The 26,555-nt window shown below is 36.0% G+C and overlaps 2 protein-coding genes across 5 annotated transcripts; one reads left to right on the top strand and one right to left on the bottom strand.

Moving 5' to 3' along the window:
- The first annotated feature begins 129 nt into the window (after positions 1-129).
- On the top strand, positions 130-2,311 carry LOC122040598 (protein PLASTID TRANSCRIPTIONALLY ACTIVE 7-like). 3 transcript variants are annotated; one of them, XM_042599962.1, is made up of 4 exons: positions 130-411; positions 514-570; positions 641-696; positions 1,745-2,311. In XM_042599962.1, the coding sequence occupies exons 1-4, from the start codon at positions 384-386 to the stop codon at positions 2,075-2,077; spliced, it is 474 nt and encodes a 157-aa protein (XP_042455896.1). In that variant the 5' UTR covers positions 130-383; the 3' UTR covers positions 2,078-2,311. The 3 variants fall into 3 exon arrangements, with proteins under 3 accessions (XP_042455896.1, XP_042455893.1, XP_042455894.1); XM_042599959.1 differs by having other exon boundaries at positions 641-780; XM_042599960.1 differs by having other exon boundaries at positions 187-411; positions 641-691.
- Positions 2,312-4,062: 1,751 nt separating this feature from the next.
- LOC122040594 (transcription initiation factor TFIID subunit 1-like) lies at positions 4,063-25,613 on the bottom strand. Of its 2 annotated transcripts, XM_042599953.1 has the most exons (21): positions 24,912-25,613; positions 21,824-21,939; positions 21,487-21,549; positions 21,308-21,350; positions 19,951-20,208; positions 18,966-19,045; positions 18,466-18,631; positions 16,182-17,217; positions 14,939-15,141; positions 14,170-14,407; positions 13,645-13,981; positions 11,205-11,414; positions 11,000-11,092; positions 10,603-10,809; positions 9,732-9,938; positions 8,964-9,444; positions 7,649-7,797; positions 7,380-7,508; positions 6,124-6,192; positions 5,065-6,048; positions 4,063-4,651 (listed from the first exon to the last, which is right to left on the bottom strand). In XM_042599953.1, exons 1-21 carry the CDS (start codon positions 25,219-25,221, stop codon positions 4,304-4,306), a joined length of 5,727 nt encoding a protein of 1,908 aa, XP_042455887.1. In that variant the 5' UTR covers positions 25,222-25,613; the 3' UTR covers positions 4,063-4,303. The 2 variants fall into 2 exon arrangements, with proteins under 2 accessions (XP_042455887.1, XP_042455888.1); XM_042599954.1 differs by lacking the exons at positions 21,308-21,350; positions 21,487-21,549; positions 21,824-21,939; positions 24,912-25,613 and having other exon boundaries at positions 18,966-19,075; positions 19,951-20,080.
- Between the last annotated feature and the right edge of the window lie 942 nt (positions 25,614-26,555).

Here is a 26,555-nt window from a genome sequence, read left to right as displayed (position 1 = left end):
AAGAGAGGTCAGTAACCACTCCAAAGTTCATCGAGACGAATAAGCACGCGGATTTCGTTCTCCGGTCAGTTGCTCTATGCTTACAATGGTTGCCACCATTGTAAGAATCATATGCAAGTAAAATATTTGCAGCTGTAAAGATTCTGTCTGTTAGAAGTTTAATATATATATAAAAACTATAAGGTGTTTTGAGCAAAAAGGGCAAATTTTAAGGGAGGAAATGAAATTTTCCTCGAATGGTTGGCATCCGAGAAGCCCGCGTAAGAAAAGCCCAAAGGCCCAGGTCCTGTCGCGTCTACAGATGGTAACTTGTGCTTGAGTTTTTGCTGTCGAACGCTTAGTCGACACGTCGCCATGGCACTCTCCGCGCGCCACCTTATCCGATGCCCTCCGCCGCCGGCGATTTCTCTCGTAAGCTTCAGCCGCCTTCCGCCCCTCTCCTCTCCGCCGACTGCGGTTCCTCTTACTTGCGCCTCTATTGAGTTCCTCTCTCTTGCTTGACTTCCCTCGCAGAGAACGGAGCGGGCTCCTCTTGTTTGCTCGATCCGCTGCGTCGCCTCGAGATCTCAGGTTTGATCTTCGCCCTGCGCTTCACTCCTTTCGAGCATGTGGATCGATCCTGATTTTGTCCCTGTTTCAGGACTCTGGAGAAGGTGGGAATCGAAGGCGGGTTTGGCGGCGCCGGCGATTGGTACAGTTAACTTTCTTTCTAGTTTTCCTTCGCCGTTCAAGAAGCAGCAATTTTTCTCTTTTCCATATCTGCCTTTAACTGATCTGATGGTAAGCAGCTATTTATATCCATAGATCTTTACTGGATTCGAATTCATATAATGATTTAACCTAGTTCCAACAGAAATTGTCTCACATCCATCCTGGATTAGAACACACCTCTCAGTTAGATGAAATAAAAGAGGGGGAAAAAATGAGCGTGTTCTTCAACTCATAAGACAAGGACAGGCATGGTTGTTTCTATTTGATCAATCTAAGTTGATAGATCCTTGTATGAAGCCTTTGAGGCTCGTCACTTCTTGCCTGTGTGAGACTAAAGTCTCACCACCATATCAGCCCTCAAGGGGGAGTTGAACCCTATTTTGGTTCCACAAATGGTATCATTATGATGTCAATTTGTGAATATTCGTGTTGTTCCTACAAACTACACCCTCTCCAATTTGGTGTTCTGTGAACATTGTCTCGGATCGTTTGCGTTTGCTACCTTTAGGGTCGTAGATTCCACTTCTTGTTGACGAGGAACCGAAATCCTCTCATCAATTTACATGTCTGTAGCAAATTTGTTAGTAGTTTTCAGAGTATAATAATACATAAGCAATATAGTGTAAAATTTGAAGTAGAAAAGGAGTGTTCTAAAACTGTGAATAAGCTTGAGATATATAAGTGATAGTGGTAGTCATGTCGATACCAATGAGTGTTGCTAGAGTATCTGTTGATAGTGTTTATACTAATGAGCAGTGCAAGATAGGCTTGACAGTGTATATCACTGCCAAGGTGATTACCTCCCTCTCTATCTCAAGGTCATCCTCGACCACTCTTGTTAATTGAGCTTTGCCACTGTGAGTGGCTTGACAGATGAGCGCGGCAAGGACATAGTTATTGTGTGACATAGGATGTTTAAATGTTTTCAACTTCTATTGATGCGGATGCTACTTTGGCCCTTGGGGTTGCTTTCTTCTAATCTGCAAGGTTTCTAGACCGCCCGGTAACCTAATACACCAAACGCTTGTTTCAGACGAAGAATGACGACAAGTTGCAGTATCAGACGGATCGTGTCCCCTTTCTCGAAGAACAAGTGAGGAAGATAAGAGAAAATGGGAAGATAATATCTATGGACATTGAGAAGCTTTTGCTTAGAGAAGACAATAAGTTCGATTTTGTGAACGAGGTGGCTGCAGAGGCAACATCTTACATTGAGGCGAACAGAGATGAGTATGGATTCAAGAAACCGATATTGCATGCGCTCAGTAACCGCATGAAGGAAGCAGGATTCGACCGGCCAGAAGCCTACATGGAAACCGACCCCTACAAGCCTGACCCCTCGTATTTGAGAGACTTGGAAATTTAGTATGTGGTCGTTGCCGGCGTCCTGTTTGTCGATGTAGCATGTATTGTTTCCATTTAGATGCTTGAATATTTAGCTCGACTGTTGTTCGATGTAGGCATTTCATAACTCGATTGTTTTTGCAAGGCTTTGTAGTCAATTAGTTCATGTATGAGTTTTACAGCTCCCTCAAACTTTTGAAACCTTGCAATCTTTGGCAGTATTGAGCCTAAAGAGTGGACTTGCTACCTTGTTTTACATAACTAATGCATTTTACTCGCATCTAAAATGAGATATGGATATGTGCTCGGTTTCTGAAATTTCTGATTTCTCAAATTCAAAATATTTGAATTTAGAAAATCAAATATAGATATCAAAACTAAGTTTAGAGTTTGGAAAGATGCAGATTTCAAAAATATGCGTTCGAAAAAAAAAAACAGATTCAAATTTGGGTAAAAAATCAAGAGGACTTTTCAGTTTTTTCAAATGGACATTTACTTTGATTTTTATCAAGGGCGTTTTATCCTATTAATACTTGTATATAATTATCAAATTGTCCGTTAATATACTATTTTCATTATTATCTCTCTCCTATATCTCTCTTATAATTGTTAGGATATGAATGTTAAGTGAACAGATCGGATTCACATTGTGTGAACATAATTGAATCTTTGTCATAACAATTATGAAATCATAAATATTACAATGTGAATATTTTAGAATGTTAGATGAACAGTATGTTATTTTCTCCAACACTTTTCAATTTTGTGGAATCCATGTAACTTGAGGCCAAATTTATCTCATTGGATGTTATCAATTCTATCTCACTGGATAACCACTGAATAGTTGTAGTCAAGTCTTTAATCCCTCCCTATTATACCCCAGTTATACAAGCATGCCTATTGTGGCCAAATCTGGTTTCTCTCAAAAACCCTTTCCTGAAAACACCTTAAAATTAAATCATTTTCATAAAGTTGGTAAGGACATTCATTTGCAAAATTCATGAAAGAAAATCACTTCGAAGATAACTACACACTATTTTAATTCTATAGGGTGTGCAAGAAACCAACCAACAGGACCAGTAAGACCTAGATAAAGAATGCTCACAGGCAGCTGGACAAGATAAGTTATATGATTATTTACTCAAACTGAATGTTTGTCTTCCAAAGTAAACAAGAAATGACAAAAAAAAAAAATTATAGTAGTGTAGTAAAGTCATCAAATACTAGTAAGAACGAGTCATCAAATAATGTTTGCCTATTGTCTTCCAACGAGACATCAACTACTAGTAAACTCATCTCATACCTTAAAGTGGTTGCAATCATAAGAACGTTTGCTAATGTGGCAAGGATTTATAGTATCATGAAACATGCTTTATCGTCTCCTCGGATGAGTCTAGTCACTAGCGTATGAAGTGTTATCATCATGAAGTCCGGGGTTCGAATCTTGGTAAAATCGAGGTAAATGTCTCCCTTATGTGCTAGTCACTATTCCAAAGGCTAGTAGTCGTCTATGATTTACCTCTTCCGTGTTGATCCTGGGACAAATTGACGAAAACATTGAGGGCAAACGCATTCACATTTTGCCACCAAGAAACATGCTTTATCACTGCACCTACTTCCATGGCTAATAGAGTTTTTCCAGATAAATATGGTGACAGAATTTTCTTCTAGCTTAACTGGTCACACAGAAGACCAAGAATATGTTTGATACATGTGAATTTCATTGTTGCAGGAACTATCACACGACATGCATATTGCTAATAAGATAATTCTCAGACATGCAGGAACTATCACACGACATTGTTGCAATTGACGTGTGTTTGGCATGCAGAAAAACACCGCAAGCAAACCCAAAAAAAAAAAACCTTCTCAGAAAACACTTGAGTCCACTTACACCAGTGTCTACCATTAATGATACAGTTTGGTTTAATGTCAAACATCATTGTTGGCAATCAATCAATCAATTGTTTTATTTTGTAAATAATGGAGATCTCTAGAAATAGGATCTTAAAGAAGTTTTTTTTCCCCTTATCCATTCAACAATTCTAATGTTACAAATGCTCTCTTTTCATGGGTTACATGATGATGACTTGGACGACTTTGTACACCAAATAAACAAAACAATGCCCCCATCATCTGATCAAGGAGCAACTTATAATTAAAGGACTAGCTAAATTACATGCGACTAAACTAGACTAAACTTTTGGTTATTGAAATTACAGAACGAATCTTCTTCTGCATTCCTGATCTACAATGCCTCTTCGGCCTCACTTAATTCCTCGTGTCTTTGAAGCAACAAGTCGTCACACAACTCTAGAAGGTCATCGGCCAGTGGAGGAATGGTTGGGTTTCGTCCCTCATTGTACAGGTGTGCATTGAAAGTTATTTGCCACACATCATGCCTGAAATCCTCCCTGGATTTGTACTCCAAGTTTCTAACCTTGCCTCTTATTGTGGATAGGTCCATAGGATGATCAATGATCTCCAGATAGTCAGGAGCTTCTTTCTTTGTAACGGGTTTGAGGAATAGGTATGATACTTCAATCTTATCCTTCAGATTTTCAACAATGCTCTCCAATATATTTGCAAGTTCCACCTGCAAGAAAAAGAGGAGTTAAATTTTTGTGCAAACAAAGGATAATAATTCAAATACTACAGTTGCATCCAATTGTTTATTGTTATAAAAAAAAAATTGATTTAGACAAAGGAATAAAATGGGGAAAACGCACAAATCCACTGTAGGCGTTGCTGGATTGGTCGACAAGGTCAACATGGACATGCACAATTCCATTAAATTGCTAGTCCCTAAGATAGAAATATTTATATATTATATCTATAAAAATTCTATTTATACGATTTCGCAATACCTTTTTAGTAGGTTAGATAGAAATGAATTGAACAAGGAATGACATTTTCTCATAAACAAACACAAATAGAAAAAATCCATATTGTCAAAAGGATACAGGTGATGAGACTATGCATCTTAATGTAAGTTAATTGCTTGATTACCTCTCCTCCTCTACGGCGTTTAGCTAATGGCACATACTCCATCTGTCCTGATTCTACAATAGCCCTCCTTTTTGCTGCTCGATCCCTTTCAGGCATCCTTCTATCATTTTTGTATGGCCGAGACTCCAATAAATATTCATCTCTAAAATCTGGTTTTGCCTTTTTCTTCTTCTTCTTCTTCTTTGCCTTCCTTAATTCCTCCATTCTAATTTCCTCTTCATACCTTCTAGACTCCAGCCGTCGCTGGCGCTCTTCATGTGCTATTTCCTCCTCTATTCGCCTCCTAGATTTTTCTTCTATTATGTTCTCTTTACTTCTCCTTTTATCTACCTCCTCCAATGATCTCTTGCCGAAACTTTGATATCTCTTACTTGTCTCTTCAGCAAACCATTGATTCTCTGGCCTTCTTTGTCTATCAAAACTTGATAATTCAGCAATTTTTTTGGTCTTTCTAAAATCATAATCCATTTCAGTATCAAATTCATGTTTGGAGGGCTCTGCAGTTGTGACTTTTGGCTGTTTAATAATTATTTTCTTTCGAGGCGGATCATTCTCTGTGTCAACAGGCGGCCGTATTACTACAGAAGGCCTCAGCTTTTCCTGATGAGCATCCTCAGCCTTTACTTTATTAGATATTATTATCTTATTGATCTTCAATGATGATTTAGTCTCAGCATGCACTTCTGTTCTTTGTTTCTTAAAAGAATTAGCCTCGGCTAAGTTTTTCCCTGATGGCTTGTCGCTAGGGCCACACTTGAACTTTACTGGAATTACTTTTCCTTGCATCTTTAGTCCACCTTTCTCCATGGTTTCTGGTGCATCTCCCTCACTGACTTTGAAAGTCATCTTTTTGCCTGCTGTTTTTGCTTGAAACCGAGTTGCAATGTCTGAATGACTAGGTTTAGCAGAAATACTTTCTAGTTCTGAGGATTCTGGTTCTTCTCCATATTTCGGGCAGTTCTTGTTGGTACGCATGTGCCCAAGCTGCTTACACAGAATCATCAGTGATTAAAATAATAGCTATATCACACAAAGCACAATTATCAATCATGCACACACCTGACCACAGGCACCACAAACAAAACTTTCTCTCACTGGTTTATCACTTGGTTTTTTTTCCTTGACAACCTGATGCAGCAAAGCATAGCAGGAAATATGTCAGTTAAGATGTTTGAATAAAGTCACAATATGCAACTAAGATTTGCTAGGGCGCCTTAGATAAATTATCCATGAATTTATTAGGAACTAGCATCTGCCTTGGAGTAGCATAAGAACAACAGACTTTTAGCATTGTGATGCAATTTGTTCAAGTGTCAGGAATATATAACCTAAGAGAAAATATATGGATAAAAATCCATAAAGCTAAAGAATAGATCTGCAGACATGGAAATCTTCTTTTGCCTAATAAAATCATTAAGGATTGGAATAAATGGTTATTTCAAGAAAATTTACCTTTATGCAGCACAACATGAGCAACTACTTGAGGTTAGTATTAAGGCCATATAAAATTGCCCAGTAGTCATCATTTGTGTACTCTCATATTAATACAAATGAATATTTCCTTTATCATATTGGCAGTCAACAAGAAAGCATTTTGCTTCAGTATGCAAAGTACAGAAGTAAATCTAAATACAATCATACTTGAATGTGATATGTAATAAAGTTGCAACAGAAATTGCTTTGGTTCATACAGCACGCAAATTAACTAAGAAAAGGGATAATCAAATAAAGGAATAATCAACAAACAGTTCAACAGACAACAAATTTCGTTATTGAGACTATTTTTTGAGCTCTTAAAAGCAAAATTTACTTTTAAAAGGGTCATGAGTAGTTTCTAGAGGAATTGAAAGGAGTTTCCAAAGGTCATGAGTGGTTTCTTAGAGGAATTGGAAGGCGTTTCTAAAAACTCAAATTTAGTCTAATGGTTAATTTGACGAGAACCCCTTTTTCTTCTCATTTCTATTTCTAGCCAAATGAAACCAACTTTTTTTCAAAAAAAAAAAACAAAAGGATTCCCCAAATGCTATTGGGCCTTAAGCTTAAAAATATAGAAAGGAATATCATCTAACAACGATGGCGAGAAGAAATCAGTCCCAACTATTTGGCCCAGACAACATAGATCTTATTCTGCCATTGAAAAAAAGCATCATCTAACATGGCTTATGAAAGTGCTTGATAGGATTTCTTAACCAAAATAATTGAAACAAGTAGATGTGGTCTATATGCTAAGTTAAGATATTATCAAACCTAAAAATGGAACTTAAACAATCAAAATACCCAAGAGATACCCTGCATGCCAAGTTAACACTTACTACCTTCATCCCATCTTTTGCTGCAGGACCTTTTCTTTTTACTAGTCCCGTTGATACATCCTCGCTAACCTCATTACCCTTTTTGGGTTTTAACTTGGCAAAAATCTTTTTTTTACTGTGAAGTTTCTCAACCTGCATTATGCCAGTGAATTAGTAATACAGCCAAAATTACACAGAACACCATCATGAGCTGAATCACAGTATCCCGTGAATAGTTATCCAGTCCAATATGGTAATAAGTATGCAATGAGATTGTGTCGTCCAATAAGTACCTCTTTAGATTCTTTTAACGTGTCTTTGGAAATAAACAAGCTGTCAGCAGTGCTTGTTTTCTTGGAATCAGCATGCTCCAGAACTAAATCTGAACCACCATCCATTCCAATAGATTTCTTTTTTTTTCTTTTTATTTCATCTCCATCATCTGCACATAAGTGACATAACTACATCAGGTATTAGTAAAACATCTGCACTTGTGTGTCTAGCTTTAGTCATCAATGCCTGAGTATTTCGTTCCCATCAACCAAAAAATAAAGATTGATATGCAGTTCAATGTAAGAATTGGTCAGATATAGAGCACACATGCCCATAATTGTTCATCATGGGAATATAACATTGTAGCAAAAATATAGCATTTAGTGCTCCATAAATCCTTTTATGCATGTTCAATTGTTTGTTTAAACCGCACATACATTGACATACGTTTTAGCTGCCACTAAAAATATAAATGTAAATGACAGCATCTTCAGGCTCCTATAGTGATCAAAATAGAACTTCAACTCAATTTTGAAATGTTGGTGACATTCTGCAAAAGGGGGGAAACTCCAGGAAATATTGTGATCAAAATATAGTGATCAAAACTCTGAGGAAGATCCTATAGAAAGAGTTAAAGAAGAAGCTGAAGTGCCCTGTCAGTTCTCAGGAAAGCTTGTTAGACTGAAGAATACATTCGATTTGCTTTTCTCCAAGATAATACAAGGTCAGCATGACTTCCTAAGTGCCTTAGTTTCCAATGATCTACTAAGGTCACTTCAGGATTAATATGTGGTTTGGGAGTCTACCTTCCTAGGGAGAAAAGAATCTACATTGTACATTACAAAAAGGGATTGAAAAAGTCAACATTGATCCTCCTTAAGCTACTAATTCATCACGGCAACAAATAACCTCCTTCTCTGGTGGTTCCAACATGATGACACTTATTGTACCAACAAAGAATTGGCCAAATAATAATGTTAAACACCATGGACCCAAGCTTCCTACTGATTGTATCTTGCAATAAATAGCCACAACCATTGGAAACTAGATTAGAAAGTGACCTAGTACATGTCCAGTCCTTGAATCACATCCTATTATTATCACGAGTACATTCTACTTCAGTGATCATTCCATAGATATCAACTTACCTAAAAAGAACTATCTATCTTCATGTTAAACAAGACAAATCATAAGCCAAGTTTAGCACATATAAACAATATGTCAGCTTATATTGACTGAGCAAAAAGTAGAAAGCTGTCATGCAAGGACTGTGGTCAAGTGATCAGCACTGTTATGAGTAACATTTTACTTCCCAGCCATTCATCTTGTTCTTACCTTCAAGCAGTCTGTGTATCATAGCTGCTTCAGCTTTGTCATCTTCAATTTCTTCTTCTGTTTGACTTTGAGGTTGACACTTTCGCATTTTGAGACCCTTAACCCCATCTGCTTTTTCTCTCATGTCGGTATTACCATCATCCTCTTCCTCACATTCCTCAGCATCCAGCAAATTCTCAAGGTCCCCAGCAAATGAATCTAGATCACTATTTGCTTCAGAATCACTGTCATTTTCATCACCATCAGCAGCAGATAGGCTTTGAACTTGTCGGTCCCAAATTTCCTGACATTTTTCTCTAGTTTGCTGCTGTAGCTGAAGAAAAGACATTCTCTGCCCACGAGCAAATTTATTCAGTGTTGTAGCATCTACTTTGACTCCTGCAGCAGCTTGCTCACTAGATAGTTTCCGTACTAAAGCAATTCGATGCCACCTAGTTAGCTTATCAATTTGCTCTTCAAGAACATTGAATTTTAAGAGGATCTACAAATGGAATAAAAATATTAGAAAGATGTCTAAAACAATAAGATGAATGGCAGCTAACTAAGTAGCAACAAATTTCTTTAAAAGTGACAAGTAAGAACAGAACCAATATTCCCATTAAAAAATAAAGTTGTTTTTAACAATCATGTTAAGCCTTTGGTGATCAACAACTACCAGAAGTTGCACATCTTAGAACAACCAATAGATCCTGTTGTGCAAAGGACTCACATAGTCATAACTAGTGAGAAAAAACAATGCTACACAATTCAGATACATGGGGACAATACCTCACGTGCTGCATCCATGCTCAGTCTCCGAAGATCAGCATCAGTCCCGGTCACTGTTGAACTCCCTCGAGCAGCAGCAGCCTTTTTCTTAGAGATTGCAGAAGAAATAGGAGCCTTTGGTGTCACACGCACATAGCTAAATCCAAGCCCCCGGCCAGAAGGATCCCCAACACCAGTAATTTCCAACCGCTCGATATTTTCTCGGTCCTAACAAGAAATCAACAAAATTAAGAAGATGTGATGCCTGAATATAACATAGTAAAGAAATCCAAACAGCGAAGATTCTTGTTTAGCGGTAAAATTTGGGATCAGTCAATCCAGAATATTCAGATCAAAGCAGACTCTTCAGTATAACAATCATGACTAGCTAGAATAATAACATTCAGCAAAGTTTTAAAGATATAGATTAGTCCATAACTTGGTGAAAAAATAGTCAAGGTACCTGGCATCAAAAGACGGCAAAAACCACACTACAGTATATTGATATCAAACTCACTTTAAAAAGTTGCACATCAGGATGCTGACAGACATTAGCAGTTTGCTTATATGGACAGAAACGAGAGCTAATTGTGGTTGCACAGTTTCTGTATCTTAATTAGAAAAATTCGAAAAGAGCCTAGATAGTATGATACTGGTGATACAGAGGCTACACAAAATGGATTATGGTTGTTTCAACCAAAACTATGTATTTGTTATCTAAGATATTTGAAGGAAACAAATTGTGAGATAAACCTATTTGCCTCGGTAATCCCAGTAATCCATATATGGAGTAGAACAATATTATTAACTATTTCTCAATTATTTGAGGTAGAGGAAATGTGCCATCTTATTTTATGTTCACAGCAAGGATCCATGTTAAAGAAAGGCAGACCTGATTTGTGCATGCAACAAAGTTGCTTGTAAGATTCCATGAGGTTATCTGCAATTCCCTCTCAATGTGTGATGCAGCAGCTAGAGCAATAGCTTCATCAGGAAGTTGATTCATTGCAGAAGAAAGGCCAACAGGGTGAGTGAGCCTACTAATACCCAATTGTTTAAGGCGATAAAGACCAGCTTGCATACTTTCATATGAGCAAACCTGAAGTTATGCAGTAAAATAATATCAAATATTTAATAATGGATCTGCCTGATACAACAAATACAAAGGTCAACTAACAAGTGAATAAACCTACCATCACAGTGGAAAAAGGTTAAAGACAGACATAGTAAACTGAGTAATCTTTGACACAGATATAGTACTAAAAAGAGAAGCATGCAAGCAAACTTACATTCTCAGGTGACACCATCCTCCTCAGCTCTTCCTCTGATGGAATGCGAAAATCACCCTTCTTCACCCAAAGCAACTCCCCATTAGATCCTTTCTGGAAAAGGTGATTGAAATTTAGAAATGTCATAACTTTGGTAAAACCAATATTGAACATGACTAGATAGAAACAGTCCACCAGATTCACATTTTTTGACATTGCTACTAACCTTTAAATCAGCACAATGTTTCAACCTTTTTCGCAGAAACGCATCTGTAAGGCCTGGGAACTGACCTGACAATTCATCAGCTCGAATATATGGGAGGATGCCAGGCCTCTCTTTTGCATGAAATTCCCTGTATATGTGTACTATCATTCTATTAACAAGATATGTCTGAACATTTTTTGTTCCTGGAGACATCACTTCCATATGAGGTTCCTAAAGAGAAACGAATGTTGGACTTTGTGAATCCAGTTGAAACAAACCAGAAGAAATAAAGGATTCAAAAAAATAATTCATTTTCTTGTCCTAATATCTTGGGCACATTATTTGATAGTTAATATGGAAATTTAACAAAGAAAAACATCATGATAGAAAAATAGCAATAAACAAAGAGAACTGCAGAAATACATAAACCCTGATTTCAAATATTTGCCAATGTTCATTTCATATTGATCCCATCTTTTTCCCAAATACAAGCTGTCATACAATTTGCATCATACTTTTCCATACATCTGGAGTTGAAAAAGATCATTGTGACATGACATGCAACAATTATGGGACATAATTTAGAAAACTCTCATAATTTGTAAAACACCCAATAATATAATAACATATTACAAATTCATTTCATAGATGTTTTGGTAAACAAGACCATAAGGGAGCTCCAGATAAGCTTGTAGAGAAGTTTGTTAATGAGTTGAGCTCATAAATTCTTATCTCGTTAAGTTTAAAATATGTTCAAGCTTGTTTATTTTTCATACTTTATGCATTTGAATAAACAAACAATCTTTTACCAAGCTATCAAGTTTGCTCACAAACTTTGGTTAAATTACAGGTCGATATATAGTCTCAAATTTTCCAGTACTAGCCATTTACCACACTTTCCTTCATGCACAAAGTGAAACTGTCACCAACACAAGATTATCTAGAACCGTTGCTGGTCCATTCTACTTCAAAGCCAATTTAAGTAAGGATAAGGGAGGAAAGGTGAAGGGGGGGTGGTGAGATGATGATGTCTGCTCAAGAAGCAACCACAACATCCTATTATGTGAAACAATAATATGCTCGAGTTTGCCATTCAAACTAAGAAAATGATGCATCAAAAGCTTGGTACCATGCCAGATGGGACAATGGGTTTTGACTTGGTGATGGTAATTATTAGGCAAAGTCCAAGTGGCAGCCAAATGTAGGAATTCTAGTAGTGCAACTCTCCTTAGATCACAAAGCATGGTCCATCTTGTGTTGCCAACTTGCTATTAAGATGGCAAATTGCATGGATGCGTACAGAAAAGATTGATCAAATGGAATACATGGAAACGATTAGAGAGAGTCATCAATTAGGAAGCCAACTATGTCTCAAGACTGCTATCTATGTCAAGATCTATACATGTGCAGATTTATGTGATTCATTTAAATAACAAATTGTAGATTTGTTGTTAAAGAAATATGCCTTTGAATTGCATAAATTTCATTTTTAAGTTTAGGTGTCTACGAAAAAAAGGAATCAATTTCTTTTATTTACAAAAATGTTGAATTGTCACATCAAAATGTCCATAGACTCAATCTCAGTACACCTGTAACGAGGTGGATAATCTAGATCCACCATAAGGAAACCTCCAGAACATTGGTTGAAATGTGAATATAAGAACGCTGCAATAGTCCTCAGAGGCAAAGTTAATTTGTGTGATAAAATTCACTATGATTAATTTAATTCACCATTCAATTGAATTTAAAGACCATCAAAGCTCAAGTGTTCTAATTGAGTTAAACAAAATGCATCATATTGCAATAAAGGTTGATCATTGTAGTGAAAATGCCTTATTTGGCAAAAGAGATGAAGTGCTAGTCTTTGAGATTTTTTGTGGCCAATAAACATTTTTGGCATAACGCCTTAACCAAGAGATAGTAGTTTCTGTTTTTAAGTCCTAATAAAATGATATACTGGCAAATGAAATTCTTAAAGTATGAGCATAATTAAATGGGAACCCCTTTAAACCAAAATAAATAAATATATGTATACATTATTGAAGGTAACTCAAACCACAGAATTAATTTAATTGAAACATAATTCATGCCAAATAATCTCAATCAGATTTATGAAAAAAAATAAAGTTTGGTCATTGAGGCCTTCACTACCAAGAAATTTTAACTAGAGAAATCAGTTTGCCATTACATAAAAAAAGAAAAGAAAATGGAGATGATATTATTTTCTTCTCACATGAACATCTTTACTACCTTTAATATCCTCTAAACTTTATTTTTTGCTCAAGTTCTATCTACTGACTGTAATTTGGTTTTGGCTTCAGCCTACCAAGGTTTAATATTTGACACTTTATGAGTAATCCTCAAAATAATATAACGAGATAGAACAAAATTGAACAGTTTCATTAAAAAGTAAACATAACCAGAAACCTACTGTTGGAAAAGTAAAAACAAAAAAACGTACTTGCTGTCCAACTACATATAATTTGTCTATCCGCCTAAGAGAAAGCATTCCCTTTGCCGAGCGAACCAAAAGAAAGTCTGTTGATGATAATTTATGAGGAAATATAGGTGCACGGTACATATTTGTTTCAAGGCATGACTGACTGCATCCCTGACCGATATCGCCAAGAAAGGGAGATTTGTCAGCAGGATCAAGAGGGAGGAGAGTTCCCAGGCCATTGTTACCATTTCGCAATGATGAGGCAGTTTGATCACCAGGTGATGTTTTCTGATAATATGTGCAGAACCTAGCACCCATCCCAACATTGCCCAAAAGCAACGGTCTTTCTTCACAGTATCTGGATAAGGACGAATGCCAAGCAAACCATCACAAATACTGGATTAAGTTAAGAGGCAAGAGACAGAAATGGGATTATAGCCAATTCCACTATCAGTAAAACAAATGCTGCATAGGACTAACGGAGTACAAAAGCTACAGAGTAGAAGTGAATTGCATAAATTAGTCATAGATTGAAGGAGTACTTACTCCAAAAGAAAGATATGCCCATCCTTTACAGAAAGCTCGGATTTTTTCTTGAATGCCCCAGGAGGCCTCAGAGGTCTATTCTCTCCAGGCATCTTTTGCGCCTTTGACCACAAGTGTATCCTAGTGCACACAAGATGAAGCATAGAATTCGGACATATACCTTGGGCAGCGAGAGTCATATCATCTTCTAGCTCTCTTCCAGAATAAAGTATCTTAAATTTTTCAGTTGGTTTGATATCTGGAAGGGGAAAAACATTCATTAATTTCAGAACCAATTACATATCAAATGTTGCATCAAGAAAAAATAATAATGAGAGTTTTGATCATATAGAGGCCTTGAGAAAAATAGTTGAAAATAAGAGTCAGAGAAATCAAAAAGGGCAATGAACAGCAGCAGGACAACAGATTAAAATATGCAATGGCTTACACATGCAAGGTTCTAAGCTGGTTATGAGAAATCTGTGGCAGGTACTAATATACAATTTAACTAATGTCCTTTTACATGCAACCTTCCTTTGGACACTCTTCAAAACAAATATCTTTTTTAGTGCCAACATATCAGACGCCTTTACAAAATATCCCATCAAACAAATCAGTGGTCACTTGTCCTTTTAAATTTTCCATCACCTTTCCACTAGTTCTTTCTTTTCTCTTAATCCAATTCCTATTGGCTGGTTTCATCCAGAATATCTCTAGGAAGCATTACTGGAATGCAAAGGTCACTTAAATATGCTACAAATTTATCAAGCTTACACAGAGATTAACTAACCAAATTTCTTTGATGCTCGCAATTTGACAGATAGCAGCATTTCCTCTGCATTTACATTAAGTTTGATAGCTTTCCCTCCAAGGCTCATCAAAACCACCTTCATTGGCCCCTGAGAACAAGGTACTCCTTGTGCTTTAGCAGCAGCTTCGTTGTAATGTGGATACCATAAGGCTTTAGGCCTATGAAAATTTGCGATATCCTTACTGCAGAACTGTAAAGTCTCAGTGTATAGAAGAATGAAGCTACAGTTTAGCACAGAAAAACATAAAGGAATGTGTCTGAAGCGTTATTTACTAAGAATCATAAAGCCAGTTGGATGCACAAACTGTCATATTATAAATAAGACATCCCAGTTGCACAGAAATTTTCAGCAGGAAATGCACAGCTTATAACAAGAAAGGTCAGTTGTATTGGTAAATAGAAAAATTACATCACGCTTGAAACAATAATATATTCAATTGAAAATAAAACCATTTGGGAGACAAGTTAGAACTTCATGAGTGTAAAATAATATCAAAATCAGTCCATATGGAACATCTAATTGTTTTCTAGTTCCTACATTGACAGCAAGTCAATTCCCAATGAAACTATCTATGATGTCAAATTAACATCTAAGAACATGCATCATTTGTGGAAGAGTGAATGTGTTAAAAATCTCTAGCTTGAGATTTTTAGTGTCCTTAGCCTCATTTACAGATACAAGAATCACTTAAAAGTAATCAACAACTTAACTAGAAAGTAGGCTAAAAGATGTGTAGGATTGACATTCTTAAATTTATTACCGTGTCTAAGGATGGAGTTTAGTTATAAATAGATTACTACTATTTAGTAGCTCAATTTATTGGTACACATTGGTGCTTCAAATCTCAGTGCTATAACCACCTCCAAAAATAAAATAATATAGTACGATATATAAAGCATCAAGCAAGCAGCTATAAACATGTAAACTGTATATTAACCATTGATGCAATCGTATTTATTAAATTGATCAAATAACACTCTCCAAAATAAAAAATAAATCAGTGGTATTTAATCTATTATTCTACATTGTTCAACATGAATAAATCACACAAAGAAAACCACTGCATAAGAACTGCCATATTTATCCTCCGTTAGTAAGTCAGATATACCATCAGAAAATAACAAGAAATATCAAACACCTATCTAAACAACTTAAAGAAATAAGATATGTCCAGGTAAAATCATGAAACAAAGCAAACAAAAGGAAGAAGCATCTTCTTACTTGCTCAACTTGGGCTTCATGGTTTGCAACTTCAATGCAGGCAAAGAATGCATGACTTTCATATATGTTACAGAACGCTTTTTAGCATGTGATTTTGTTTGCTGAGATGTTTTTCGATTTGAGTAGTATTTGTCATTAGAGATGTTAAATCGACCAGCAGTAGTAATTGCTTGAATATGAAGATCGAGAGAGTCTTCCATGGAAGACTGCGGACGGCTGATGATCATGGCACCTGCATGAGACAACTGATCGCTTACAGTGTAATCCAAAATCTCAAAAAGCATTTGATCATCCTGAAGATCAAGGATAAGCTTGGGCTTCGGAATATTTTCATCAGAATCCCAGATGATATGGTCTAACCAAGAACTCTCTAGGAATTCTTTATTGAGTGAAGAGAGTTTGTTCAGCCGTCCCAAAACACCATCTTTGCTAACAGCCTCAGACCTTTTATCAGTCACAGATTCTGTAGAACTCAAGAGAACCCTTTTAGAATTCAATTCTGAACCGTTTGATTGTGGCAGACATGTCACATCACAAGCTTTATTAAATCTTGGGATTGAAAAACTTCTGGAACCAAATGATTCTACTAAAAGAGGATCCTTCAGCAAATCAGGATCCTTATCAGCAGCTTCAGCATTTCTCTGCCAAAATCCTTCTGATTCAGCTGTGACATAGTTTGTCTCAACTTCAGCTTCAGCTGCGATACAGTTATCTGAACAGTCATGGCTAGCTTCAGGAGAATTTCCCCAAATAATGTTATTTTCCCAGTCATGTTGATCAAAAGGATAAAGATCCGTAAGTACTGGAGTTCGCCCAACCAACATATTCGTTGTAATATCCTTCATTGGCTGAGCACAAAGATATGTGTCATCAAGTTTCTCATGAGCTATGTCAGACACTTCTTCCACAAGATCATCAAAGGCAACAAGAGTAGAATGAGTATTCTTGGCAATAATTAAATCTTTAGAACAGCTTCTCAAAAAGACTTCCTCATCTTCTTCAACAAAATCAGAAACATCCAACATTCTTACACGCTCTGCAAGTATTTAGTAGACAAAAAAAATGATTGTCATTCAAGATTGCAGGTTGAAACTATAAAGGAATAGTTATTGCAAAAGTAAAAATAGATGGCATCAAGAACAAGAATTATGTGTGTTGAGTCAGGCTGATCTCAACAAGTTGTGCACCACAGTAATGAAATATCAAATTCAAGCCTGTACAAGTAACCATCCATTGCCAGAGATGAATGTTTTAGGAAACCAAGTACATAGAACGAGTCATCTGAATTTCGCTTTCAGATAATAGAATTAATTTTGCTGTGTAATACACAAGTCCATGGAGCAGTATAGAAATCCACAAGCCTAATACAAATATTATAAAGTTGATCAAAACTTCCAGACACTCACAGTGGCTTCCTGAAATAGTATTCAAAACTATCAAATACGAAAGAACACCATATCTTTCACTAGCCGAGGTTTGTTTGATTTTACAAAATACCCCTGAGTGTTTTAAATCATCAAATTGCAGTCCCAAAGCTTGAGAAGTAAATCATAGTACCCCCCCCCCAACTTCAAAACACTATTAAATTATTTAGTATGGCAAACATGTGGTCTCATTTCATTAAAGATGAAAACATTACCATAGTTCCATTAAATCAATTAAAGGGTATCAGTAGCTAGGGGGTAGAATGGCAAAACTTTTTAAACTCTAGGGCATACTTGAAAATATTAAAACTCTGGGAAGCAATTTGAAAAAGCTAGTAAAACTTGGAGGGTGAATTGAAATTTTCCCTGCATTTTACCTTGCAAGAAAAGAAACCATACCTACAATTGTGCGAACTAAAATATTAATTCCTTGAAAGTGAGAGAATTAATGTTTTCCACTATTGTACGGGAAAACTAAAGCTACAAGGTGATTCATTTAAGGTGTAGCCAATGTCTTAACCAAGGTCTGACAATCCCGGTCTGCATGGTTTCAGCCAAAGCATACTGGTACAACCATGTATTGATTGTGATTCCAACTTCTGCTCCTTGAGATGTATGTGCTTTCCACCCTTGTCCACTGTCATTCAACTACCTACTCTCTTAAGCCAATCCAAATTATGTCAGCATATGACATGGATGCATTGCTATAAAATTCACCATTTGAACTATGCTGGACAAATAAACCATAAGAACCACAAAGGATGTGTAGAATTCCATTTTAATTTCCCTTCATTTTCACAGGAAACAAACAGACAGCAGGTGAGGGAAATATCGAAGATTACAAAATCAACATCTTTTACCTATCGGGCGCTTCTGATGACTTTTTCTTTCCGGTCTTCTTACAGCTTCATGTATACCAAACATTTCAGAGAACCTCAAGATCACCATACCATCCTCAACACATAGCACTGGAAGGGATGTATCAGCACGAGACCCTATCTTTTCTTGTTCACTTGCAGGTTGTTCCTATGAAATCATAAAAACAAGTAGAATAAAAAAACAATGAGTACAACCATAGAAGGTGACAATAATATTTGATGGCCATTATTAGAAAAACTGCAAGAGATTGTTTAATAAGAGTTCGAGAACTATATTTGGCATGTAAATAGCATATAATAAGGGATGTTCCATTATAGAATATGATATATTATTGGTATGTGATACCTAGATTTTTTTTTTTTTTGGTTATTTTGATGAGTATAGGCAATATTTGACATAAGCCATCACTAAAGAATCAAGGTGAGATAAGGAAACGAGAAAGATGCGAAAATGATGTTAACTTAATTTGCAGACAAACTACCTCTAGATCATCCAATTCAAAAGTATCAGCATCTTCCTCTGAAGACATGGCAGAAGCCAAGTTGTTGTCAGGAGGAATCGCTGTCACAGAAATCAAACCTGAATGCTAAGCTGAAATAACAAGTGAAATTTGATAAAAGAGAAAACTACAAATAAACATTATGAGTAGGTGCATTCAGAGTCTAGTACAGAAAGTAACTGCTTATTTGTCTAAGCAGTCTAAAGAGGAAAGGGTTCACAAGTTAGGAGCAAGATCATCTTCGGAACATCCATATATCAGTAAGCACACGAACCAAACAAATGTTCTAGAAAGAATTAGTCCAATTCCAATATAAGCTCAGTCTTAACAAGAAGGTGAGAATCTCACCCTCCATTACTAATGATCCAGCCCATCTCTAACAATCTGAGTTCAAAAAATATAATATAGAAGGGGGGATTTTGTAATCATGACTAAGAGCTCACATTCTAGATCAAGCAGTTTCAAAACAAAATTGGCTATAATATTGTAATTCGATAAACAAGGTTGAACTAATTGAATAAGAGAACAAATATGAAACTGTGTGTGTATGTTGTAGTATATATGTGCCTAAAATTTTAACTCTTTAGAGGTGTTGTACAAGTGGTTTCCATTTCCTCCCTGCATATGTTATTAATGTGTGTAAGATAGTTAGGGAATCAAATCAAGATACTCCCATGTCCTGAAAAAAGAAATTCAATCCTAAAGGCCACTCAAAATATTGGTTATTATTTGAAACTTATCATTGCCAAACAATCACTATACCTCACATTGACAAAATAACTGTGTGACATTGACCTAATATATCTTGGTGTATTCTTCAATTAATATGCTCCACGAAGTAAGATGACAAAACAACAACAATCATAGCTATAAAGCATAAATATGAACAAAAGAATTTGTGTCCAAAAGGCTAATAGCTCTGTTAGAAATTAGGAAGAAGTAATATTACAATCAAAGAAGTAATAACCTGATGAAGTGGATATTCCATTTTCAATATTATCATCAACTAACGCGTTATCTTTTACTATTTCTTCATCCTCATCATAATTTTCCTCATCAAATATAGAGTTCTTTTGATCCAAAGAGACCAATAATGAACTCGAAGAGAGGTATTCTTTCCTTGGAAGCAAGAGATCTTCTTCTGTTGTGGCTTCAACCTCTGGCCCATCATATTGTTCATCAATATCTTCATAATCAATAGCATCTTCAGCCTTTTCATCATAATCTAAAAGCATTGCAAAACAATATATGAGTCAAATTGCTTGAAGGTGCCAGTTTCATTTTGGTATTTTATAGCAAGAAGAAAAATTATCCTTTAATTATCTTCTTAGATAAACTTCCTTTGCCTAATTACTGCAAAGGGTGCAGATTTGATGGAACAAATAATTGAAACATAAAAGCAATAAGTTAATGTCAGTATGCAAGACTATATTGAACCTAAAAACCATGTGCCTAAGTCACAATAAGACAGAAAATGCCTACATGTTCAATCATAGTTAAGTAGAATTGAAATTGCAGTTTCAACAATAAGAAAAGAATCATAGAAATACGATGGCTGGGCATAAATTCTTAAAAGAGTTGAGATATCTTGGACCTAATACTCAACAAGGAGGCGTTCGTCATGATATTATTAACGAAATAGAGTCAGTGGTTAAAATAGAGAGGAACGTCTAAAGTCTTAAGTGATTGTCATGACTCAAGTATCCCTTGTGTTACAGAAATAATTTTACAAGACCATGAAATCGCCTGTCATACTTTTGGATTAGTGTGTTAGGATTTTGGGGATAAAAAATCTAAGATGGATATGCGGGAGTATTAGAAAGGATAAGGAAAGCAATTAGGTGTACCCAAACAGCTGATTAAAAGACTAAATAAGAGAAAATGTATTGAGATATGGACATGTTCAAAGGCAACCAATATATCTTAATTTTATTGGAATAGTGAGTGTAGGGGATAGAGAGATACCGAAAATTTAGGTAATGCAATAAAAATTATTTCAGTTGACTTGAATATCACTAGTGTTTTAGAGTACGTAGAGCTCAATGGAGTGGTACAATTCATATAGGTAAGCATGAATAATTGGGACAAACACATCTTCATGATGATGGTGGTGGTGGTAGTGATAGAACATGCAACTCTCTCACCATGCATTTCTACTGAAGGACAACTATAGGCACAACAACAAAAAATTCTATCATGTAGTACTACAGAAAATCAATTAGAATTCAGAAACAATGTCAACAATAATACTTAAATTTATCCTAGTGAAAATATTTGCATGCAAAAAATGAATATACAAGCTAATTTTCTTCAGAAACACTGACCTTGTTCAGAAGAAACAGATGGTGCTGGTGATGATTTAATCAACTACAGAACATAAAACGAATTAATAATTAAAACTATATATATATATATATAAATATATATATGACAAAGAATTATTATGCATGCAAGGGATTGCAATAAACAATCTACAACTGATAACATAGTATAGGGAACTCACATCAATGTCAGTAAGAGATGAGCCAAGCTTGTCAGCCAATGCAGAAAGATGTTCCTTTGCATCCTAAAGAAAGTAAAAAAAAAAAAATGTTTTTCATATATGACATATTTAAACCAACTAATTATGCTTTTGGTAATAACTCCATCCAGCAAAAATGTGCATATTAAAGTATGCCATAAAATCCATAGTGCTGAAAAGTTCAATAGAAGAGGAAAAGCACAATAGAAAGACATTATGTGCCCAAGGATATGATAAAGCACATTTAAGTTACTAAAAGCTTCACTAAATATTCAAAGTAGACAACCCCAAAACAAGGCTCAGAAGTGGATAGCATTACCTCATCTAGATAGTCAGCATCTAGATCACCAAGGTTATCAACATTTCCAAACATAAATCCTAGGAGTTGGTTTCGCTCACCAAGTTCCTCATATTCATCATCGTCGTCGTCATCGTCTAAGAATAAGGAGAAAAAAATAGTGAAGATTCCCATAATTAAATAATATTACTAAGATGTCACAGCAATTTAAAGAACGATAAGTACACTTCACACCAGGACTTCCTTGCCAATGTTTAAGTACTTTGTTGTATTTTCTTTTTTTAATTGCCAAATAACAAACCATAGTTTAGTGCAACAATCTAATTGGGTTGTTAGGGTGTATTGTTGTACATGTAATACTCTATAAGACTGACAAGTCATTACATCATTTTAGATTTGACCCTAGAACAGTTCCTCCATGGAATAAATATATATTTTTCAAAAAAATGCTAAATTGGAAATCTCTCTAGATGAGATAATTAGCCACATCAACTATGGGGCCAGTGCAGCAAAAGGTGCATGAGCATCCAAACCATTTTGGAGTGTTGTTTAGAATTTACCCAAAACAATCAAGATAATGGAAGGTAAAGGGCACACTAAAGGAAACTTTGGAGTTGGTCATAACAAACAAGCTTTCCTAAGAGTTCGTTCAAATAAGGTACCTAACCAGATAGACAAAGGGTAATTCACTTCTATTTCTCATCAGGAACCATAAGGGTACCAAAACTCAAATGGGTTTACAAATAATAAAGAACGGACAATGTATGCACAATTCATTTATGAACTCAGCCTAGGAGGTAGAGATGGACGAATTCCGGGTGAGAGGTGAAGGGAATGAAATTGAAGAAAGATAAAGGCAAATTAAAGGTTGTCAAGGGAATATTTAGATGTTGGTTCGCGGAAATTAGAGACTACGTCGAGGCCAACTGCGCTGTGACAGAAGAATGAAGGCAGCATAGAAGGAGGATTAAACCAAATAAGAAAAAGAAAGGAAAGCATCGAGCTGGTGATTTGGGATTTTGTTGTTTCAGTGAAAAGATAATTATGTTATAAATTTAAGTGGAATATTAAATCAATTAAAGAGCAAAAATCAAAAGGGCGTCTTTTATTTTCGTTATTATCAAAAGGTTACTGTGTTGAAAAAAATATTAAAACAACATCTCATACTAAATTTTATACCAAATCACTCCTTTTACCTTAGTGGTCCATTATTGTTGCTACAACCTATAGTGGTTTTGGTCAAAACTGCCACAACATAGAGAAGCTTAATCAAAAGTGTTCAGAACAATTTTGGTCTAAAACTACTATAATAGTGTTGGAGCAAATGTATTTGGGATGGAAAAAAAGGATAGACACCTTTTGATATTTTTTTCAACATGGGCCATTCTTTTGATAATAACGAAAATAAGGAGCGCCCTTTTAATTTGTACCTTAAATTAAAGGTTACTTTCAGCATTTGAAATTAGAGTCGTGATCGAGTTGGCTACCTAGGATTCAACCAGGTATTTGAAATGTTGGGTCCATATCCAAACCATTGATTGAGTCGGGAAGATTTTTCATATACTTTTTTATTTTTTCTCATAAGGCAACTCATGCAAGCTAATTTATTTCAAGAGAAGCATAAGACTCCTCAACCTGACTCTGACTCGCCTAACATACCCCCACATAGTCATAACCCAAGGACATATTTACCCTTATTAAACCCATAAGAGTGGAGGGGAGTTTTAATTTCTAGGAGCTTTCCTTTATTTACTTGAACAAAAATGTATAAGAGGAGTTCTTATTTCAGTGAGTTATCCTTTATGTAAATCTCATAACTCAACCGAATAAGAACATAGTAAGTCTCTGAAAGTTGCTCTTTCTATCATACAAAGTCTAAGAGATACATTAACCATGCACATATGGGAATTTCACACCATCGAAAGGGAGAAAAATAAATAAATGGAAACATATAGAAAAACAATTAATTATATTATATTTGAGCGAAGCAATGTATTGGGGACAACAAAGGGAGTCGAAGAACCTCTAAGTGCCCACGCATGGAGAAGAAAGTGCAGGATAAGAAATGGTAGGAGAGGAGGAAGTCGATGCTACCATGACAAAGGAAACCTAAGCAAGCCCGCTTTCAGCTTTGAGACCCGATGGCTTGGTTTTCTAGTGAACAATGGAAGAAGAGGATTCAACCAATTAAAATAAACACGAACTAGGTTTTATTATCAAGTTATCAACAAAAAAAAGACTAGACTGACTATTATATTTCATTTTCTCACATCAGTTTGTCCAATTAAAGGAATAATTTAACAAGAAGGAACAAATAACAGGATAAATATTTCAATTTAATGTTGAAACTTCTATTATTTATTTTGTGCAAAAATCAAAAGGACGCTGTTGTCCTCGTTATCATCAAAAAAGTGCCCCATGTTGGAGAAATATCAAATGCATGTATATCCTATATTTTTATTCCAAAATAGTCTAGTTCCAGCACTATTATGGTAGTTTTAACCAAATATGATACAACGTCAAACAGTTTTGACCAAAATTCATGAAAGAAAACCACTTCAACAATAACTACATGCTATTATAATTTCATAATATGTGCAAGAACCCAACAACCAACAAGACTAGTAAGACCTAGATAAAGAGTGCATCCACAAGCTGGTGGTCAAGATAAGTTAAGATTACTCAAATTGAGTATTTATCTTCCAAAGTAAACAGTTAAATGGGGGGGAAAAAACTCTATGGCAGTGTAGCTAAATTTCAGCACTTTTGGCCTTGTCAGTAGTTTGATTCCTTGTCTCATCCGAATGTATGGACTGGATACCTTCCATTCCAACGAGTCATCAAAAACTAGTAAACATCATCTCATACCTTATAGTGCTTGCAATCATAAGAACATTTGCACATGTGGCAAAGACCACAATACTTAGAGTGTCAAGAAACATGCTCTATCACTGCACCTGCTTCTACCTCTGATACAATTTTTCCAGATAAATATGATGATAGAATTTCGTTCTTGCTTAACAAGTTACACGGAAGACAACGAATATGTTTGCCATGTAAATTTAATTATTGCAGGAACTATCACACTACAACTGACCAAAATCCTCACCTTTTGACCACTTCTCATCATTCTCCTGGCCATCGTTCCACCGATCAGCAACAACCACCTGTTTGTCCTCTCTGGCTTTACGCTTCTTCTCACTCAAGGCGTCTCCATTGCTACTGTACAGAATCTCTTTCCCCGAATGCTCGTGCACGGATCTCCGTTTCTCCGGCTCTGAATCCCAAGACACCCTAGGCGCCAAACTCCCCACGGCCTCCTCCTCTCTGGTTATCCTCTCCCGGAGGCTCTCCCCCTCCTCGGAGTCCGACCGGTCACTCGATTGCTTACGCGTCCGTTGCTGCGAACACCTCGGCATCTTCAAGAAACACACAAAACCCTAATTTCCCAAGTAATGCCTGATCGATCGACAGGTCGGAATCTTCCGACAATAAAACGAATCCCGCATTTAATCCCTTGGTCTGAAATCTCCAAGACCTCCGCCCTGAAGGGGATCAACCAATAGGGCTACCAAGGCGACCGACGCGTCGGAGCGACGACCCACGACGTCGAGGCGGAGAGATCGAAGATGCAAAGAACAATAATTCGCTCCTCGGAAGGCAGCAGATCGAGGTGGAGAAAGAGAGATGAGAAGGCCGCGGGGCGGCGTCGTCGGCGACGGTAGACAGAGAGAAGGGAAGAAAGTGCACAGAGCGGTCGGAGAGATGGGCGGCCGTAGATAAATTTGCGCTACTTCTTCTAATTAATTTGCTTCCTTTTCATTTTTCTTGATTTTATAGTATTTATTGAGCAAAATATCCAACTATTTCAAGTTTTTTTTTCAATTGTATTCAAAGTTTTCACTTTTTTGCAATTGACACCTAAAGCCTTCTGGTTTAATTTAGCAAACACGTCGAATTTTTATTCAAAAATCTCATATGTGGGTTTTGTTTAATGTTGTAGGGATGACAATGGGTCGGGTTCAGATCATATTCTATATCCTCCATATTTATACTCATCGGGTATAGAATATCCAATGGGTATATCCATATCCATTAAAGGACCAAATATATTCTATACGTGTAATGTTTCTTCTTTCTATCGAGCTATTATCATTCAACAAAAATATATTAAAATTAACATCCTATTAATATATATATATATATATATATATATATATATATATATATATATAAATATAATTAAAAAAAATAGATTAAACATCTATATAGGCCTACTAATATCAACAAAAAATAATAAATTGATTTAAGAAAAAGGAAATTTTCTTTAATATATGTATATATATTATTTAATCGAGTATTCGGGTCGGGTATCGGGTATTGATAGTCTCTACATACTCTCCTCCATTCGGATCGGATGTCGGATCCTCCATCGAATTTGAGTAAAATTGTCATCCCTAGTTTAATGGATGTCATAATTATAATTAATAAGTGGAATTATATGTTTAAACAACCATCTTTGTAAATAAATTTTTTTTCTAAAAATTAAAAGGGCATTCCGAATTCAAGTAAATTGTCAACAGAGTACCACTTGGAAACAAAAACAAAAAAACACCCTTAAATATTTTATGTTAGGACCAAAAGTAGCTAGAGGGGGGGTGAATAGCTCGTAACGTTCGCTCGTTGCTCAGCGTTGCTTGTTCCTTCAAAGATGTGCAGCGGAAAATACAGAAACAAACACACAACGCTAACA

The sequence above is a fragment of the Zingiber officinale genome, chromosome 2A (genome assembly GCF_018446385.1).
Source record: "Zingiber officinale cultivar Zhangliang chromosome 2A, Zo_v1.1, whole genome shotgun sequence".
Lineage (NCBI taxonomy): Eukaryota > Viridiplantae > Streptophyta > Magnoliopsida > Zingiberales > Zingiberaceae > Zingiber > Zingiber officinale.
This window is presented reverse-complemented; position numbering and strand designations above follow the sequence as displayed.

Coding starts and splice junctions, on each gene's coding strand:
- LOC122040598 (XM_042599959.1), top strand. CDS start 384: ATGCCCTCCGCCGCCGGCGATTTCTCTC. Junction 571..640: donor GCGTCGCCTCGAGATCTCAG/GTTTGATCTTCG, acceptor TCCCTGTTTCAG/GACTCTGGAGAAGGTGGGAA. Junction 781..1,744: donor TGCCTTTAACTGATCTGATG/GTAAGCAGCTAT, acceptor CGCTTGTTTCAG/ACGAAGAATGACGACAAGTT.
- LOC122040594 (XM_042599953.1), bottom strand. CDS start 25,221: ATGCCGAGGTGTTCGCAGCAACGGACGCGTAAGCAATCGAGTGACCGG. Junction 21,550..21,823: donor ATGCTGACTATCTAGATGAG/GTAATGCTATCC, acceptor TACTTTCTTTAG/GATGCAAAGGAACATCTTTC. Junction 18,632..18,965: donor TTGAATTGGATGATCTAGAG/GTAGTTTGTCTG, acceptor ATGATTTCATAG/GAACAACCTGCAAGTGAACA.